At 25.0% G+C, this 18,772-nt stretch overlaps 1 protein-coding gene across 4 annotated transcripts; it reads right to left on the bottom strand.

Annotated features, from left to right (window-relative positions):
- Positions 1-8: 8 nt before the first annotated feature.
- LOC114133083 (protein 4.1 homolog) lies at positions 9-18,761 on the bottom strand. 4 transcript variants are annotated; one of them, XM_050201953.1, is made up of 17 exons: positions 18,552-18,761; positions 9,440-9,581; positions 9,145-9,292; positions 8,948-9,068; positions 8,703-8,882; positions 8,301-8,639; positions 8,058-8,230; positions 7,841-7,983; positions 7,609-7,707; positions 5,243-5,331; positions 4,987-5,182; positions 3,014-4,081; positions 2,822-2,935; positions 2,586-2,705; positions 2,189-2,305; positions 1,938-2,096; positions 9-1,868 (listed from the first exon to the last, which is right to left on the bottom strand). In XM_050201953.1, exons 2-17 carry the CDS (start codon positions 9,566-9,568, stop codon positions 1,689-1,691), a joined length of 3,375 nt encoding a protein of 1,124 aa, XP_050057910.1. In that variant the 5' UTR covers positions 9,569-9,581; positions 18,552-18,761; the 3' UTR covers positions 9-1,688. The 4 variants fall into 4 exon arrangements, with proteins under 4 accessions (XP_050057910.1, XP_027854510.2, XP_027854525.2 ...); XM_027998709.2 differs by having other exon boundaries at positions 7,841-7,989; positions 18,552-18,760; XM_027998724.2 differs by lacking the exon at positions 2,189-2,305 and having other exon boundaries at positions 7,841-7,989.
- Between the last annotated feature and the right edge of the window lie 11 nt (positions 18,762-18,772).

Below are 18,772 nucleotides of genomic sequence, written 5' to 3'. Positions count from 1 at the left end.
CACAGAAATGGAGTTATGTATAAGTTTATATTATATTATTCTTGTTTTTCAATCTAATAAAGATGTCTTTGTTTCTATTTACTAATAATATTATTATTTTGTTTATTTATTATAAAGTTTCACAGTGAATATATAATACTATAATTTTGGTCAATTATAAACATTTTCAATAGCAAAACAATATCACATAATACTTAATAATAATTTCATACAATTAGTTATGGATTAAAGTATAAATGAATTTAATTTAATTTATATATAATATATTATATAATGAAAATAATAAACAATTAATTTAAAACTCATACATAATAGTAAAAATAAATTAAGAAATGTGAGTTTTTTTGTATTAGTTAAAATTCATAAAATGCTAACGTTTTAATAACAACACAACACTTATGAATGCAAATGGATTTCAATACATTATAATTGAATTGACGCCTAAATTGACTAAAAACTATAATAAGTTATATTTGAATGCAAAAACGTCTATCCAGTTCACAATGGTCTTTCAGACTAAATTTATAGACAAGAACAACTATACAATTACATATATATTTGAAAATTAATAAATAATGATAAAAGATTGTCAGAAAATTGGAACCAAGTACATTATATAAAATTTTCTAGTTAAACTAACAATTTAAAAGGCCACGGTATTAACATAATATTACACTTTTTAATTTTTAATATTTTTTGACATTCGCATACATTTATTTAGGGTGGTTCAAAAAAATAAATAAATAAATACAATTTACGATAGACAATGTGGTATAACAAATCTAAACTAAGAATTTATTAATTATTTAATTATTTAGGTGAGAAATTATAATTAATAACTAGTTTAATACAATTGTTGATACAACAAATTTGTTTTAAACTTAAAAATTATTATAAATTATAAAAAAATATAAATTAATTGCATATTATCTTGTAAAAAAATATAAATATATTAAAAAAAAAAAAAACAATAACTTATAGGTACATACTATAATTGATTATTTGTATAAACAAATTTTAGAACACAAACATTACTTCCGATTAAAGGAACTGATATGTTGGAAAATAATTCAAAAAAATTTTACACATTCACTTGCTTGCTTACATTATTTTCCTTAGCCTAGCTAAAAGACAATAATAATACATTTAGTTGAACCACCCCTTTTAAAATATAACATGAACAATTACAAAAATTAGACAATGTTTTTAAAACTAAAGCACAAAAAAATTGTAATTTGTAATAGAATATAATAATATTAGAGTAACAAAAATTATAATATTATGCAACATTTAAATACTTATTGGAATGTTATAATATCTCAGCACGTTTATGTTACGGAATTCTAACTATATAATATACAAAGTAAATACATTAAAAATATGGATGGAATCTTCAGAAATCATAATAATACAAAATTTAATTATAGTTGTTCGATTACAAAACACGTAATTGATTCATAATAGGCTAAAGAATAAAATATAAAAAAAAAACAATGACAGACCATAACAAAAATGAATAAATAAACAAATTAAATTAAACAATTGAAAAGATAAAAAATGGAATGTTAAATGTAGCAATGGAACACACAAATATAAATTTGTATATCTAATTTGGAAGGAATTTAAATTGAAAATAAACTAAAAAAATAAAAAAGATGAGTTTGTTATTGCTTTTGTTTTTTTGTTTATTATGTTTGTTGTTGTTGTTGAATTTCAATTTTTTCTACAGTCATGTCTGGATTCATTTCTGTAGCTTCTTGTATGGCATCAGCCAATGCTTTGTCATGATCAATTGGATCCCCATCACTCTGTATGGTTATTTTTTGTTCAACTCTTGTCTCAACAACACCATCTTTTTCAGTTTTATACTTAATAATAATAAGAAAACATTTTAAAAATTATATTAATCAAAACATTTATACTAATATTTTGCTTACTGTTACAGTTTCAACAGTTCGTGTTTTACTAGAAATGGCTTGTGTTGAAACAATCTCTCCTGTGAGTGTGTAAGATTTGTCATTAGCTGTGATGTTTATGTTATGTCTCTCTTCAGCAGAGTTCGAACCAGCCGTTACATGTTCGGCCTTGAACTCGTTCTAAAAAAAAAAATTATTATCATGTACTTAAAAACCTTTATTTATTTATTTATTTATTGTTAGCAGCTCATTTTAAATAAACAGTTCAATACCTGAAAATTGCTATTATAATATCCTAGCCCATTGGACTCATCTAATGGGCCTTCAACATCAATTGGTGTGCCTGAATCATTTGAGCTAAGGCTTGAACTACTTGAAGCTCTACTTAGCTAAACATGCCATAACGTACAACAAATACAAAATGTTAAAAACATGCTAAATTAGTTCAGTACAAAAAATTATTACTTATTATAAACAGAACTATTAACTATTCATGCTATTTACATCTTATATTAAATTAACTGTTTTACAAAAAATTAAATATTAGAAAAAAAAAACAATACTCAACACACTTTTAACCTGAAATGTAATTACAAAATTACTGTTGCTAAGGATAAAAATAAAAATAAAAATGCAAATATTTACAAATTTAAATGGGTAAAATTTTACCTCAATTTTGGATTCTGGTGCAAGAATTGTTGATGTTGATATGACTTCTTGTGTAACAGTTCGTTGTTCTTGGCGAGTACCACTAGTTGTTGTTGTATGTGCTACAGTTTTCTCTTCAACCTAAATTTAATAAATAAACTAATTAATGATACAACATTTAACACTTCCAGTAAAATAACTTTTAATACGATAAATAAATATATATTAACAAATAAAATAAATCTACTTCACTATACCTGACTGGTTTTAGAATTTTTTTCCAAATCCTGATGAGTAGTTGCTGTACGAGTAGTTACTGCTGTTGCCTTTACATATGGAGGCCTACCAGTAGCAGTGTCCAAACCTTCAGCCTAAGCATAAGCAAAAAAAAAAAAACCATGCATAAATAAAAAAAAAATTGTAAGCCAAATTTGCTCAACTACTATTACCTTATTGTGCTGTGTTGATACAGTGACTTCACCAGATGTTAAATCTTCAACTTTTTCCTCAATATTTTGAGTAAGGCCCTCCTTATCCTGGATCATTGTCTGTTTAGTTGTAGTTTTTACAATCAATGGTGCAGTACTAACTAGTGGTTTATCATCTTCATAGGTTTTCTTTTCATTATCAATGAAGTCTGATGATTCTTTTTTTACGTCTACCTCAGCTTTATCTTTAGATCCCCTACCAAAAGAGCCTAATTTGTCCATAGCTTTTTCTAATACGCCCTTACCACTGTCGTGTTCTTTTGATTTCTTATTCAAAACACCCGATTTCGAATCAAATTTTTTCTTCTCAGTCTCAATAGTTGTTTCAGAACTGGCTGAGCTAACTTTTTTTTCCAACACAGTCTTAGTAAACGCAACTTCACCAGTGGGTTCTACTTTTGTCTCAAAATTAGTTTTAGGTTCTTTCTTAACAGATTCTTCTTTGTGAACTGCCGATTGTACATAATTAATTCCTGGTGTTTTAATACCATCAGCAGCAACTTTTTCCATGAATGTTTTCCTCTTTTCTGCTGCAGTTTCTGCAACTTTCTTTGCTTCCCCGGGTGCGTAGTTAAATGCTAGACCTTGAGCTCGTTTGCTGGGAGATGTTGGAATTTCAGAAATACTTTCTTTTGACTTTTGCATATTATTTTCATAGGTAAATCCACCAACTGGCTTACGTTTTTTGGTAGCACTGTGTTCATCTTCTGTATAATTGTATGTTTTAGTAAAACTAGGTGATGTAGGTGATGTAGAAATAGCAGATACATTCACAGTAGTTTCAGCAATTGAACGATCAGCAAATGTAGCATTTGATGATAAATTAGAAGTAGTACTGTCAATAGTTTTAAGACTTGTTTTTGATTCTTTTTTTGGTTTTTTTAAATCTTTCTTTGTTTTTAATTTGAATTTGTCTAAACCTTTGGGGGACTCTGGTTCCACACTTGTATCAAGGCCGTTATCAGCTTTCAATTTGTCTTTCGATTTCTTAGATTTTAAACTAAAACTGCTAAAAATACCTCCAGGGCTCTACAATAAAAACAAACCAAACAATATGGAAACTAAGAAAATGCATACAAGTATACTACAAATATAAATAACTTACAAAATAAAATCACCAAAGTACTATATTATAATTATACCATATTCACTCATGTTAAATTATATACTATTTTTTTAAATTTAAAAACTAAAATGCATAATTAACAACCAAATCAATAATAAAACAAAGATATAAATCACAAAAAAATACAAAAAATGAATAAAATAAAAAATCAGAAACAGATTTTTATGTACCAAAATAAAAAATATTTGTAAATGTATCATGTATCATGTAATCAATCAAGAATTATCAATGATTACATTTAAGAATATTTTAATAACAGTAGATCAACCAAGAAAAGGAAAATGCACAATTTGTAGCTGATGAATGATGATTGATGATAAGTCTTTGTTTATTATTAAAACCGTAATTTTTTTTTATTATTTGTGTAAATAATTTTTAAACAATATCCCCTAATAAAAGTCCAGTAGTTAATTTATTGTAATTTATTTGTTTAATATTATATTCAAGTAATAACTAAGAAGTATAACACAAAATGTAAGAAAAAAAATTGATTCACTATAAAAGTCTTTTTTTCCTGACAATCAACAGCAGAAGAAGCTCTCTGTAAATGATACTACTTCTTTGCTGCCATTATTTAATGAAGTACACAATCAAACTAAAACAGCATAATCATATAATATATTTGATTGTATACTGACTAAGAATGGTTTAAATTATATATTATACTTCTTATAAAATTTGAAATATTTTATTCGATCAAAAGTATTTTTACATAAGAATCTGCTCCTTAATAAGAAATATTTAATACTTAAAAATTTAGTAAGTTCAAAATTGAAATTATAATCTATCTATAAAAATCCATGCTCACCTTCAATTTAGATTTATCACTTTTAGTAGAATCTGCTTTTGAAGTATCTAATGAGTTGATGCCTGAAATATCTGCACTTGTGTTTGTATCATTTGGAGATAAAGCTTCACGTTCTTTGGTTATAAAACTTGTAGTTTTTATAGAAGGAGAAGTTTCACGATTTTCTTTTTCATCATCTTCTTCAACACCAATACCACTAAAATCAAAATGTTATATTTAATTTGCAAATTATTAAGTTAATAATATGCATGCATACTTTGAAACTTTAGACACATCTTTGTCTTTTTTCCTCCTCATAAAATTAAACGATCCTGTTGGTAAAACGGCAATTCCTCCAATTGGTTTCTGAAAGTTAGTAATAATATAATTCTTTAGAAAACATTAAAATATAATAACAAATATAAGTTTAAGTTCCACAATATGACTACTGTTTATTTATTTAAATTAAACAATATAATAATAACATTTTAAGGTCTATAATTTTCGTATTCAAATTAAAATGTTATAAAATAATATAATTAAATATTTAAAAAACAATAATCAATTTATTAAATTGTTACATTAGTAACAAAAGTTAAGTATGATTATTATTAAAGTTTTGGTTTTTTGTACGAATAATATTTTAAGTTATTATAAAATGCAGTAATAAGTAATTACTAATTAATATTATACTTAAAATATATTGATAAATTCCAAAAACAATAAATATGATCTGTATATAGACACAATATTATAAATAATAATATTAATTTAAGATAAACCTGAAATATTTAAATTTAAAATGTTATTAAAAATAAATAATCTATTATTATTATTATTATTATTATTATTATTTATTATTATAACTTACTATACATGCATTATATTTACAACCCTATTTTAGTAATTTAGCAAAAAATTAATTAAGTATATTATAATTATGTAAAATTATAATTAATAAATTATATAAAATAAAACCATTTATCATAAATTAACTAAAGAATAATAATTATAATAATAATATTGATTGTACAATTGATCATTTAGACTAGGTATAATTATGGATTATTTATATTTAATTTGATCAATAAAAAATATAAAAATTATTTATTTATTATATTTACTGGAAAATTATATACATATAATACATAATAGTATATATTATTAAATACTCAATAATTAAATTGCTAAATATATAGAAATGGAAAATGAACTATAATGATTTTTTTTTTGTGTTGTAAGTGGGGTTTAAGACTTCTTACATTAAAACATTAAAATTGCTAAAAATATGTAATTAAATTACAAAAATATAAAACTAAAATAGTTTAAATTTGAAGAAATAAACCAAAAAAATGTATCAACCAAAATTGATAAAAACTATTATTTCATATTAAAATATTTTTTAATTAATTAATTCTGTTACAATTAAGATTTTAATTTAGATTAATAGCTAAGTACTTTCTAGTTATATAAGGTCACAATACAAAAACGAGTATTGATTTAAAAATTTTTTGCACAATATAGAATCTAGATATTATCATTAAGTTCCAAATTGTACCATTTTTAATAACAACGTTTTATTAACTAATAAAAATACTTTTCAAGATGTTAACCCATATGTGTTATCTTCGTGTTATGAAAACATAACAGAGCAAATTTTGCACTTAGAAGAATCTATTTTATTCTATTATTAAAAATATTAGAACAAATTCACCAATTATATTGACCTATTGTACACATTGATTATTAAATAATATCTAGGGAACCTCATAGATCAATTTTAATATTTTTAATTTGAAGCAAATCATGAACATTTTAAAATTAAAATTTTTTCAAAAAATAATAAAATATAAAAAATGCACTATTTTATGCATACAAAGTTTATAATATGACGAAATATTCAAAAATATATAATGTCAAACTTTATATTTAATTTAAATTTTGAATTTTCACAATAAAATGTTTATAGCTTAACCTATACATATAACCTTAACTTTATTCACTTTAAGTGTACATATTCAAAATGTTGTGGTGGCCAGTTAGTATAGACTATAATCACGAGTACTATTTAACACCATCGACAAGTGTGATGGTATCAGCTTGACATTGACAGTTGAATCAGAAATCTACAATGTGTAGTCGTACTCACGCCAAAAAAATACGAAACCAAAAGGTATATTATTACAGTGAACAGAGTAATTCAAATACAAAAAATCTCAAACCATAATTATTAAAAGTAATATTTAATAAAAATCATATGAATATAATGTCAGTAATTAAATATTTTAATAAATTATCTCTATTAATTTCTAGTTTTATTTATATATACTTTAAGATAAGGAAAACCATAAAACATTTTTGATAATAAACAAAAGAAAAATAGAACTTAATGATATGTCCCTAAAATAATAAAACACTGTTGTAAGCATAACATTTTTAAATAACTTTATATTTAATATGTGCGAAATTATTGAAAAGTTGACCTTGGAATAAACAAATTCTAACAAGAATAAAATATATTTTAATCAACAACATTTTTTTAAGGTCTATTAGCCTATGATGTGATAAATATTTTCAAGGTCAACTTTACATTAAATAATATTATGAGTGCAAGTATTTCAGAAAAGTCATCAAACTATGTACCTTAGACTTATGAATGTCTGAGCTGCTCCGTTCAGCTTCGTAATTGCCTTCCTCTGTTACAGAGCTGTCATGAGAACTTATGCTCACTTTTTCTTTTAACTATTATTAGTGCCCAATAACAGAAGTTAATTACAAAATAATATGATAAGAACTTATAACTTTCCAAAATGAAGTATTTAATTATTGAAACTTATTTTTATAATGATATTTAAAATTAACAATTAACTAATACCTTTCGTTTATCAATTTTGTTTGACTTTCCACCTTTTTCAATGTTGTTTTCTATGTCAGAAACACGGTCAGGAGGATGAGACATAGTGTGTCTTTTAGACTCAGGTTCCATTCCAAAATCTTCTCCCAAATGTCTGGTTCCTCCTAAAGCTTTAAGTTAAAATATTTAATTCATTCAAATATACTATATAGACAACAACATAAATACAATTCCTTACTATCCATGCTTCTAGAAGTTAATGTTCTTCCACTTAAGCTTCTTTGGAATTTTGGTGCAGGTCTATCGATTGCCGTTTTTTTAGACTCATAGTGAGTACGGCCAGAATAACGGAATCTAGAACCCAAACGAGGAAACAATCCAAGTTTTTGTGTTGGTTCAGGTGTCATCAGCCTAATACATATTTAATATAAACCAAATTATTTTTAAGTTTATTATAAATTAAAATTATAAAAATACAAACCTAAAGAATGTATGATGTTCAACACAAGTTTTCCATAATTTTTTAGCAAGTCTATGATTGGGCAATTTAAAACCAACTGTAGCTTCTTGCTGTTCAAATTCACCTGGACGAATTTTAATGTAGTAGTGGTTTCGCTTGTAAGAAATTTTCAATATTTTAGGCCATGCAAAACGATTAATTCGTAAACGATCTCTGTGAACGAGCAAACCAGAAGAACATACTCCCAACATTATATCTACACCTTCAGAATCTTTAGCTGGATGTAAGTCTACACCATACATGGCCAATTTTTTAGCATTGTTCAAATAATTTAGCTCTGCTTCTGCTGGTGTTTGACCTCTAATTTATAAAATTTAATAATAATACACAAATTTTGATTTAAAATGAATTAATTAATCTTACTTATGTGTTCTATGAAGTTCCATAACTTTTTCTTCAAGTTCATGTGATTGATTTGGAGCAAACTTAAACTCTTTCAAATAATTTGTGTTATTTTTGTGTTCATCAATGTCATAATCTCCCAATTCAGACTGAACCAAATATGAACCCAAAAGTGCATGCGTGACAAAAGAACAAGGCAACCTAATAAATAATTTATTTTTAAATATCTGTAACATTGCATACTAATTTTTAACTAATATACATACTTTCCATTGAGAATATCATTTCTAATTTGTAAACATAGTTGATATCGGGTGATATCTTCTTGAAGTTGATTAGGATCAGGAGGATAAAATTTCATTTCAAAATTAAACAACCATGGTTCACCTAAATGAAAACGATAAGAATTAGAATATTGACTTAAAAAAAGTTTAAGCTTAATTGAATTAAAAATTTTGCTAACTTTTTAAAAACTTTCCAATGCGTTTATCCATTTCAAGCCAATTATGAGGATCACGTCTATCCTCATAAGATAAACCAAAATAATCCCGTTCTAATAAATTTAATCGATCACATATTTGATCCAATAACTCCTGACCTTTAGCTTTTCTCTATAATATAAAAACATACAAGTAAATAATTATAAATATAAATATTTTTTAAACAAGAATCAAATATAAATAAATGCATTAATATATAAAATATGTTGTTAATAAAAATAATATTCTAAATTAATTAATTATACAAAATATATTTACATCGATTTGAACATCTAAGTATGATCCATCTAATAAAAGGACACGAGCTAGAGCAGTCTTGCCTTTACGAATTGATTTCTTCTTAGGTGAAACATTTCCATCCGATGACTCGTTCTCCATTGCCGTCATTGTACTACAATATCTATTAACAAATTAAAAAAATTATGCTTTTTATAATTAAAATATTACAGAAATGTATAAAGTACAGAAATTAATAGGTATTTCAAAACTGGTGAGGTTGGTTAGGTTAGATCCCACAACAAGAATTATTGACTAACCCATATTACATTTTGTCGATAGAATAGGTACATAATATTAAAAATGGATCAACTAAGTTAATCAAATACATATAGATCTCATCATTACTAAAACAAAATTTTAAAATAACTACATTCTACAAGTTATAACGTTAGTTAAATAAATATTTGTATCGTTTTCCAAGACATATTGTAGGTAATATTGTCTAAAATAGTTAAAAATACCAAGAAACTTCAAGGCACGTTCGCAACTCATCGGTATCGTTCGGTATTTGAGTTTATAGGTAATATATATTGCCAACATCCAACATATTTATTATACCGTATTATCACACGCGTATTGAAACCTGTACGAACATACATGACACGGCAGTTGTGAACGCACCATAAAAAAATTTTTATTAGCGATAGGATTAGTAAACGAAACCTTATTCATAGTCGTTTTCAGGATGTGATAATTTATGTTGGCTTTCAAACACAATAGAATTAATACTGAGTTGAATCAAAAAAGCGAACCATATCTAATAGCCCAAACTTTTAAATTCTGCAAAGCAATCAATATACTTGATTTTAACATTTTTTTTTTTTTTAATAAAAATTACATTAAAAATAACATCGATAGTATTTATTAATTTTAATTACAATTTAATTAGTGAAATATTATTTGAAAACTAATAAAACAATAGGTATAGTATTAATTGTTTTATCATTGAATATCTTTTATAATTGTTTTAAACGATAATTTACAAAATAACATATAAAAAAAAATACTTTTATAATTTATTCATAGGCGATGTTAAGATACAATGCATAAATAGAAATTACAATTTAATATAATTGCTTTAATTTTATAATAATTTGTTTTAAAATAACAATCAAAGAATAAATATTAAAACAGATTTATATTTTGTTTTTAGTATTAGACATTAGTCATAATTATAAAAATATACTAAATCATTAAATCATGTACATTGTACATTTTGTACAATCAAACGAGAGTCACGAAACTTGGAAAGACTCAATTTCACCCTCATTTCATAAATTGATCCATAGCATGTTATATTTCAGTTAATTTTATATGAAACCTGAATATTTTTACGTAATATCAACATAAAACGAAGGCTATCGCTCTTTGTGATCAAAATAAAAAATGAAATTAATGAAAATGTATTATAAACTAAATATATTAAAATGCTAAACCTACAAAAATATACTAGTCATTCATAAAGTGTTTGTACACACGCACATAAGTATAGTTTATAATAACACATTTCATTATCAAATATAGGTATAAGGTAGAACAATAATTATTATAATAATACAATAGGTAGATCTAATAATACTTATTTTTCAACACATAATATAGAAATATAGAACAATAAAATGTAATTTAATGAATATTATACTTCAAAAATAAAAACTGGGGAAATTCGGTAATGGTTTATTGTCATTTACCTACATAGTGTTTATAACTGAAGCATTATACCGCATTCAATGACCAAAGTGAGAAAGTAAAAAAGTATTAAAACCTAGATGGTTACTTACTTTACATCTTAACTCCTTACTATGTGTAGGTATATGTACGTCGTACTTAATATTATATAAATTACAACACAAAATCTATCAAATATCATTCTAATAATAATACCATTGTCTGCATACGTTAACTGTTTACTTGATAATAATTAAATAAATAAATAAATATTTTTTAAATGATACGTAATTTATAAAACTAACTTGATAAGTACATTGAGGTTTGTCATACGTGGGTAAAATACCTAAAATGCAAGAATCAATTTATAACTCTTAATAGTTAATACACATGATGTAAACAATGTAGTAACTACTAACTAGTAAGTATAATATTATATTATAAAAGATGGTCCAAATTATTATGATAATCAGGGACTTATTTTTTCGATAGTATATTTAATACATTTGTACATTTTTGTTTAATTGTTTAGTTAAATTAAGCATAATTATTGAGCTCGATGAAAAATAAATGTAAGATTACAAAAATATGATAAAACATAAATATGAAATTTGAATATTTATAGAAAAATTTACAAATCTATTTTAAATAATTTATTGAATGGTGTTAGTTCACACGAAATAGTTTTTATAAAATACTCAAAACACAACACATAATACAATAATGTTAAAATTACGTAATCTATACATATACTGACTACCTAAAAAAATTATAAATAATAATTTCATTCTTTAACTTAAATTCCTCTTAAGATATTAAGCAGCTTTAGCAGTTGAACTAAGAACCACCCGCCACTCTGTCTATAAATATGTTGATTGTATGAACTCCTTTACATAAATAGAATAAAGCATGTCACTGGTAAACTATTTTATTTTAATAATAAATTATCGTATTATTTAATTTCCATAAATGAGACTGCCGAGTGTTAAATAGTTTTAAATTTAATATATTCAGCAGTATTATAAAATGATGTTTACAATTTATTAATATATTTAAATTCTTTAAGCCACTTAATCATTAGCCAATACATTTCACTTCAAAATAAAATACATTAAATGAAACCGACTGGCGTGACACTTTAAGAGTTGAAGATCGTAAGCTTAAAATGAAAATGAAAATGTGTACAAGCCCCCAATAACATTTGAAGTCACGGTTAACATACAAATGTCACAATTTAAAAAAATAATTTATTGTATATATAGGTTAAAAATATTAAGCAGCAGTCACTTTTAAACGTTGACCTATTAATAGATGACAGAATAGACAGTTAAATACTACATATATATTTTATATACGAAGAGCAAATACAATAACATTGTAATATTAACATATACATAGCCCAATATAAGTACAAATGTACAATCTAATTGAATGTATTGTCATGAATAAACGCCGTACAATAAGGTACAAAATTTGAAACCATTTTAATTCTATAGCAGCATTTTAATATTGATTTATGATTAAACCTGTAGCAAAACTCGAGAGATAAGAATAAATTATTTTCGCAATTAAATAATTGTATATAATATAATAAAAGATCAATAAATAAAAATATTTTATTGTTGATTTTAAAACTATAATACATGATTTTTTTATCGTTGAACTCAGATCATGTTTTAGAGAAATAATTACAAAAATTACTAAATCATTAATAAATACAAACTATACGTATATTATAATTTATAAACCCTAGAATATAGGTATATGACTATCCTCTATAGTTATTATGCTTACATACTACTTATACAATTTTGCTACCTATTATGTTTTTAGTTTTTACCTTTTACTAATAGTTTGTTCGATATACGTAGAGGACAAATGAAAGAGAACTAACATAAAGGAAAGGAGTGGCTCACACGCACGTGTTTAAAGTCAATAACCGCTTCAATATTTCATGTATTCTTTGTGCATACTGCTAGGTTGACACGAAACTAAATAATTTTCGAAGGGTAATTTTTTAACCCTCTGAATATTTTCTATATGATCGATAAAGTGTTATTTTATATACACTTATAAAGTGATTGTTATTAGTTATACAGCTAATAATTATTATAATATACCCTAGACAAACCATATTATAAAAAATAAAACAGGACACTTTTTTGCAATGAGTAAAAAATATATTGATCATCAAAACAAGAAAAAATATGCAATACTTATATATTATATTATAATTACTACGAACAACGGGACAATCCTGTTTAAAACAAGACGTATAATGGTTACTCTAATATACGCACATATTATTACAACAAAATTTAACATAATAAATTACTGATAAGACAGAATTTTCTAACGGAAGTTTTTAATTAATTATTTATATATGTCACACATTATATAAGATAATAAAATATTTAGGAAGCCAAAAGATACATACAATTAAAATTGTACCTAGTTGTTGAATATGAATGAACTTGCATACGATGTACAACAATTTAAAACACAATGGAAAAAAATTAACTGTAACTACTTTACAAATGGAAGTCGATTTAGATATAATTCAAAAATAATATTATAAGCATTTCGTTTCGCTCTGAAAGATTTATTTTAAAAAGCAATGACACTAATAAATGTGGTTTTAGACATCTTAAAAGACGACAACGATTCTGTAAGTCTTCACATCAGCATCATTATTCATTCCTTTAAATAGTGCGTGACAATTCGCAGTTATTGTATGAAGGGTGTGGCAAATTGGTGACAAATTTTAGGTCATGATCGCACAAAAAAAGTATAAGTGATAAAATACAACAATTCATGTTTTACTAAAGCTTGTTAGAATATTTGTCAATGGTCAAAATATTTATGAAAAACATAACATGATTAGTTAAAATATTTCTTCAAGTAAGTAGTTAATATTTAATCACTTACAACTGGCAGCCGTTATAATAGAAATTGTTATTTTAATAAAAATAGATAAGTAATAAGCTAAATTAACAGATGAATAACAGAATAATAACAAAAATTAAAACATAAAATAATGGGCGTTCTAAGCAAATACCCATTAGATGTATTAAATTAGCACACCTTTTATATTTAGCCCGTGGGTATTTTAAATGGAAAGGCAAGTGAAATCTGTGATCTAGGTGTCAAGAAATTTTATAGCACGAAAGCAGCTATAGTATGAAAAGATGAAGAAGAAAAAAAAATACTGAAAACTTGTTTTAACGCGTGCTAAAACGGACTACTAATTTGAAGCTGGTCTGTGTTGTTCAGGATCAGTGAGGTCAACAGTTCCTGAGATGCATGAATGCATGATGTCATACTTCTTATACAGACAGACTGTACGGTTTCCGGGAGATGGTAGAAGACATAAGATGTATGTACAAAGGACAATCAAAGAAAAAAATATAAACGATTCCGTAGGTTGAAGTTATGAAAACTATCGAAACAATTGATTACGTTGAAAGATTAAAATGATTTTTTTAAAAAAAAATTAATATACTGAACATGTTCTAAATTAAATTATCAAGGTTTTTTGTTGAAATAAAAAAATACTGAAAATAAATTTACCTCGAAATTTACCTATTTAGCTAAGTATAATAAACCAAAAAATAATAGTACATTTAAATCAAAGTTTTTTATGTATAAATGATAAATAACGAAGTATTTGGAAAGTAGAAATAACGTCATTATCATAATTATTCTTACGTTACATAGTTTTCGTTAAATAACATTCATACATTTAGAATTTAGATATTTAAATCGTTAAATATAATAACATTAAAGGTAAGATTAGGTTATATTATCTTTATTCTATATATTCATTTAAAATTCACATAATACGTTTATTTTTAAAACTAGGTAAGTTTGTAAACAGATATACGTACTTATAAAGATATATTTATAGTAGGTATGTTAAATAAGGTTTCTAAAGTCTATTTTATTAAAAATTCGTCATAATATTAGGTGGTATTATCTTTTAAGACACTTATTACCAATTCTATAATAGTCTAATTTTAAATTTGCCGATTTTTATTAGATATTGGATATCTATCAACGAAGTAATCGCCTTTAATGAAAATGTCACGAACTTAACAACGGTACTAGTAAATGATAGGCGTACTGAAACACCTACTTACAAATTACAATTATAACTACAGTATGAAATTTGAATGAACAATCGAAGCTCTATAGTAAATTCTTGATTTCTGTTCTCAAATGTAGGTCAGTCTAGAACCTACGGAATTTAAACGTACTCGGACACTCAATTTGTGACAAAACAATAATAAAATTGTTTGATAGTGAACATAATATAGGAAATAAAAACTATTTTTCAATTTGTAATTTTAATAGGTATTTAATTTAGGTACTTAAAAACTATCTTAGAAGTTAGTAAGAATAATAACAATGAACAAATAATTATCAATTAATTATCATATTAATACAATTGATGGATAAACTATACATAATTGGAAAAATTAATTACAATCAAATGAAAATAAAATATCTAAATTAATTTAAATTTCTTGAATAAGCACTGATTAGTCAATGAGCAGAGTTGTGTAGTAAAACAACAAAAATTATTTGCCTGCCACTTCAAAATTTTAATTTAAATTTTAAATGAACTATTTTTATATTAACTGTTCATACATTAAAATTTTCATAGAAATATTCTATTTCATGTATGAACAAATAATTAAAATTTAGACAAATTTGAATAGTAAGTGACTAAAAGTGACTTAAGGTTAAAAAAAAATTAACAACCAGCCATGGTGTTAAATTTATGAATTTCTGTTACTAACTTAGATTTAGACATTAATTAAACAATTATATTATGTTTTAAATATTAGTCACACAGCATAATATTAATAATCTGCAATAATTTAAGGCTTAATGTTATGGAACGTTTAAGAAGTACCTTTTAATATTAAGACCCTATTGGAAAACTTTTTTTCTAATATACCTAGGTATTTATTAGCTATAGACTGTAATAAATTTAAAAAGTTAAAACTGTTTAAGTAATACACTAATACTGTACCAGTTAAATCTCAAATTAAATCAATTACTTGTTAATAGAAATATTTTGATAACATTCATACTGTTTCATGGTGAATACTGGATTCCAATAGACACATTGTTTCATAAACAAATTAAATATATCATTATATTCATCTCATATTTATGCCGGATTACATGAAAAATTGATTAATTTTATGGTTCAATAAAACTTGATTGATCATACATCGTCCATAAAAATCATTTTTAAGGAACAAATAGGTAGCTTACTATTATTTCATTAAATATTTAGTGATTGTTTGAGCATCCCAGAATTAAAATGTCTATTCCTATTTAATTTGTTTAATAACATAAGTAGATATCTTATTATCTACTTTAGCGACTGGTCTACAATCCTATTACTAGCAAATTACAAAGTAAGAGCAGTTTCCGTATATTATATGATAATATGTTATTTATCAAAAATAACAATGCAATATTTTTATCAACATATAAAATACTATACAGACATTATTTATTTTAATTTTAAAAAATAAATTGTATTTATAATTATATATTTTTTATTTATCCATTGATAATTATTAGAAATTTTTTGATTTACAATAAATGTTAAACTAAACATATTACTGATTCGTAGTTAATATAGCAATTTTGCAATAAATACTATATACAAACAAACAATATTTTAAGAAAGGGACTATTCACAAGTAAATAGAATACAATATATTTTGTTACAGTAAACAATACACATAACACTAATATTTTACTTGTATGATTCTAATTTCTATTTTTTTACTGTAGACCTAAACTTTGACTGATAAATATCTATCTAACTTTAGAATAAAAATATTTTAGTGATATTTTAGTTAGTATACCTACTTATTGATTATTTTAGTTTTAGTCAAAGGCATTTAATTGTTTTATTTTTAATATCTTTTGAATTGATGCATACAAATTGCATATCAAGTCAGGTAAGCGAACCTTTTTGTGTTACCTTTTCACTTAATATTTTTTATTTTTTTGAGGTTTCCAGTGATTTCTAAATGCATTTATTTATTTAATTTATTTCCTCCGAAGTTATGGACAGAATAAAGTTCAAACTCACAAAGAACTACCAACAGGTAATTACTAGCCTATTTGCTCCAGTCCTGACGTCACCACATACAAAAATGCCCCATGGCTACCTCAGAATCGAACCCAGAACCGCGCTCCAGAACAATAGTTCAGACTTCAGACCCACTTGGTTATGGGATAACAAATATGTAATTATAATAGATAAATAGATAAAAAAATTACTATAGGTACATTTAACTATATACCTAGTAGGTTGGTAAAATGAAATATGAATAAATGAATTTCTAATTTTTTTATAGTATTCTTCATACCTACTATAGGTACCTACTTAAATTTATTTTTTGTAAATTTAGGAGGGAAGGATAATCAATCAGGCAAAGTGCCACTTGCAAAAGTTTAATCATAAATAAATAAGTAAGTCTAAACATACAAAAACAACATAATTTAAAGCCCGATTTAGGGCCATTCTTACAATGTCCGGTTAATTTGATAACGCTAATCGGCAGAATTTCTTATGTGTTAACCAATAGAATTCTATCAGTTGGTCTTTACCCACTTAACCAGACAATGTAAGAATGAACCTTAAAGTTATATAAGTGTAAGGCAAGAATCATCAATTGACATCCATAGATGATTTTTATCAAGATCACAGATTCCTGTGGGCTTCTTTTATAAAGATCAATTATATTGATAATAAAATAAAAACTCTAAATAAATAAAAATTTGTAATGCAGATAATAGTATTCAATAACTAATCATACCAACTCCAGAATTCAAAAAATAAATTAAGAGACATGTATAATTTCTTTCATAAAAAGATTTTCTGTATAATTTTTTGTTTTATTTTTTTTATTAAATTATATGGATTGAAATTTTACGGTCCACAAAAATTTCCCAAAATCCCAATGCGTGATCTCTGGTTAAAAATGTGAAAAGGAGCAGTCGAGGAGGGAACAAGTAGGTGGAAAGATTAACATTATAGGTATGTACATTTTCAAAAATATACTAATATATATATTCGTTTTCAGAAGGGAAGCCATCACTAGGATAACGAGAAGGTGATAAATGCACAGATACTAACGCTTTAAATATAATAATTATTATAAACTATTATGTAGATCTATATAAACGATTAAAATGAAGTGTATGGGCAGGAAAAATTGTGAGCCCGCCAAATCCCATGGCCTACTTGAAACAAATTATAGCGGGCGGACGACAACGATGAGTAAAACAACTATCGTGTTTCGTCGGTCATCGCATTAATATTATGCCTATGTGCTATGTCTCGTTTTACACAGCAGTCGGACGACCGGCTTCTCGGTTGAGTACTCACCAGTTTTCAGCGAAAATCCTCAGCAACGACGAACAACGACTGCTGCCCGGTGTACGATGGCGATTTAACTTTTGCGAAACAATAACAATAATATTATTGTTTGTTGTTGACGGACGATCGGCAAAAAAAAAGGCGGACACCGATAGCGAACGAACGACTCACAACACACAAGACACAACAGTGAACAAGTAATAACAACTAGTCAACTACTGAATACTGAA

This window comes from Aphis gossypii, chromosome 2, assembly GCF_020184175.1.
Source record: "Aphis gossypii isolate Hap1 chromosome 2, ASM2018417v2, whole genome shotgun sequence".
Lineage (NCBI taxonomy): Eukaryota > Metazoa > Arthropoda > Insecta > Hemiptera > Aphididae > Aphis > Aphis gossypii.
Note: the sequence above shows the minus strand (reverse complement) of the source record. Positions and strands in the feature narration are given on the sequence as shown.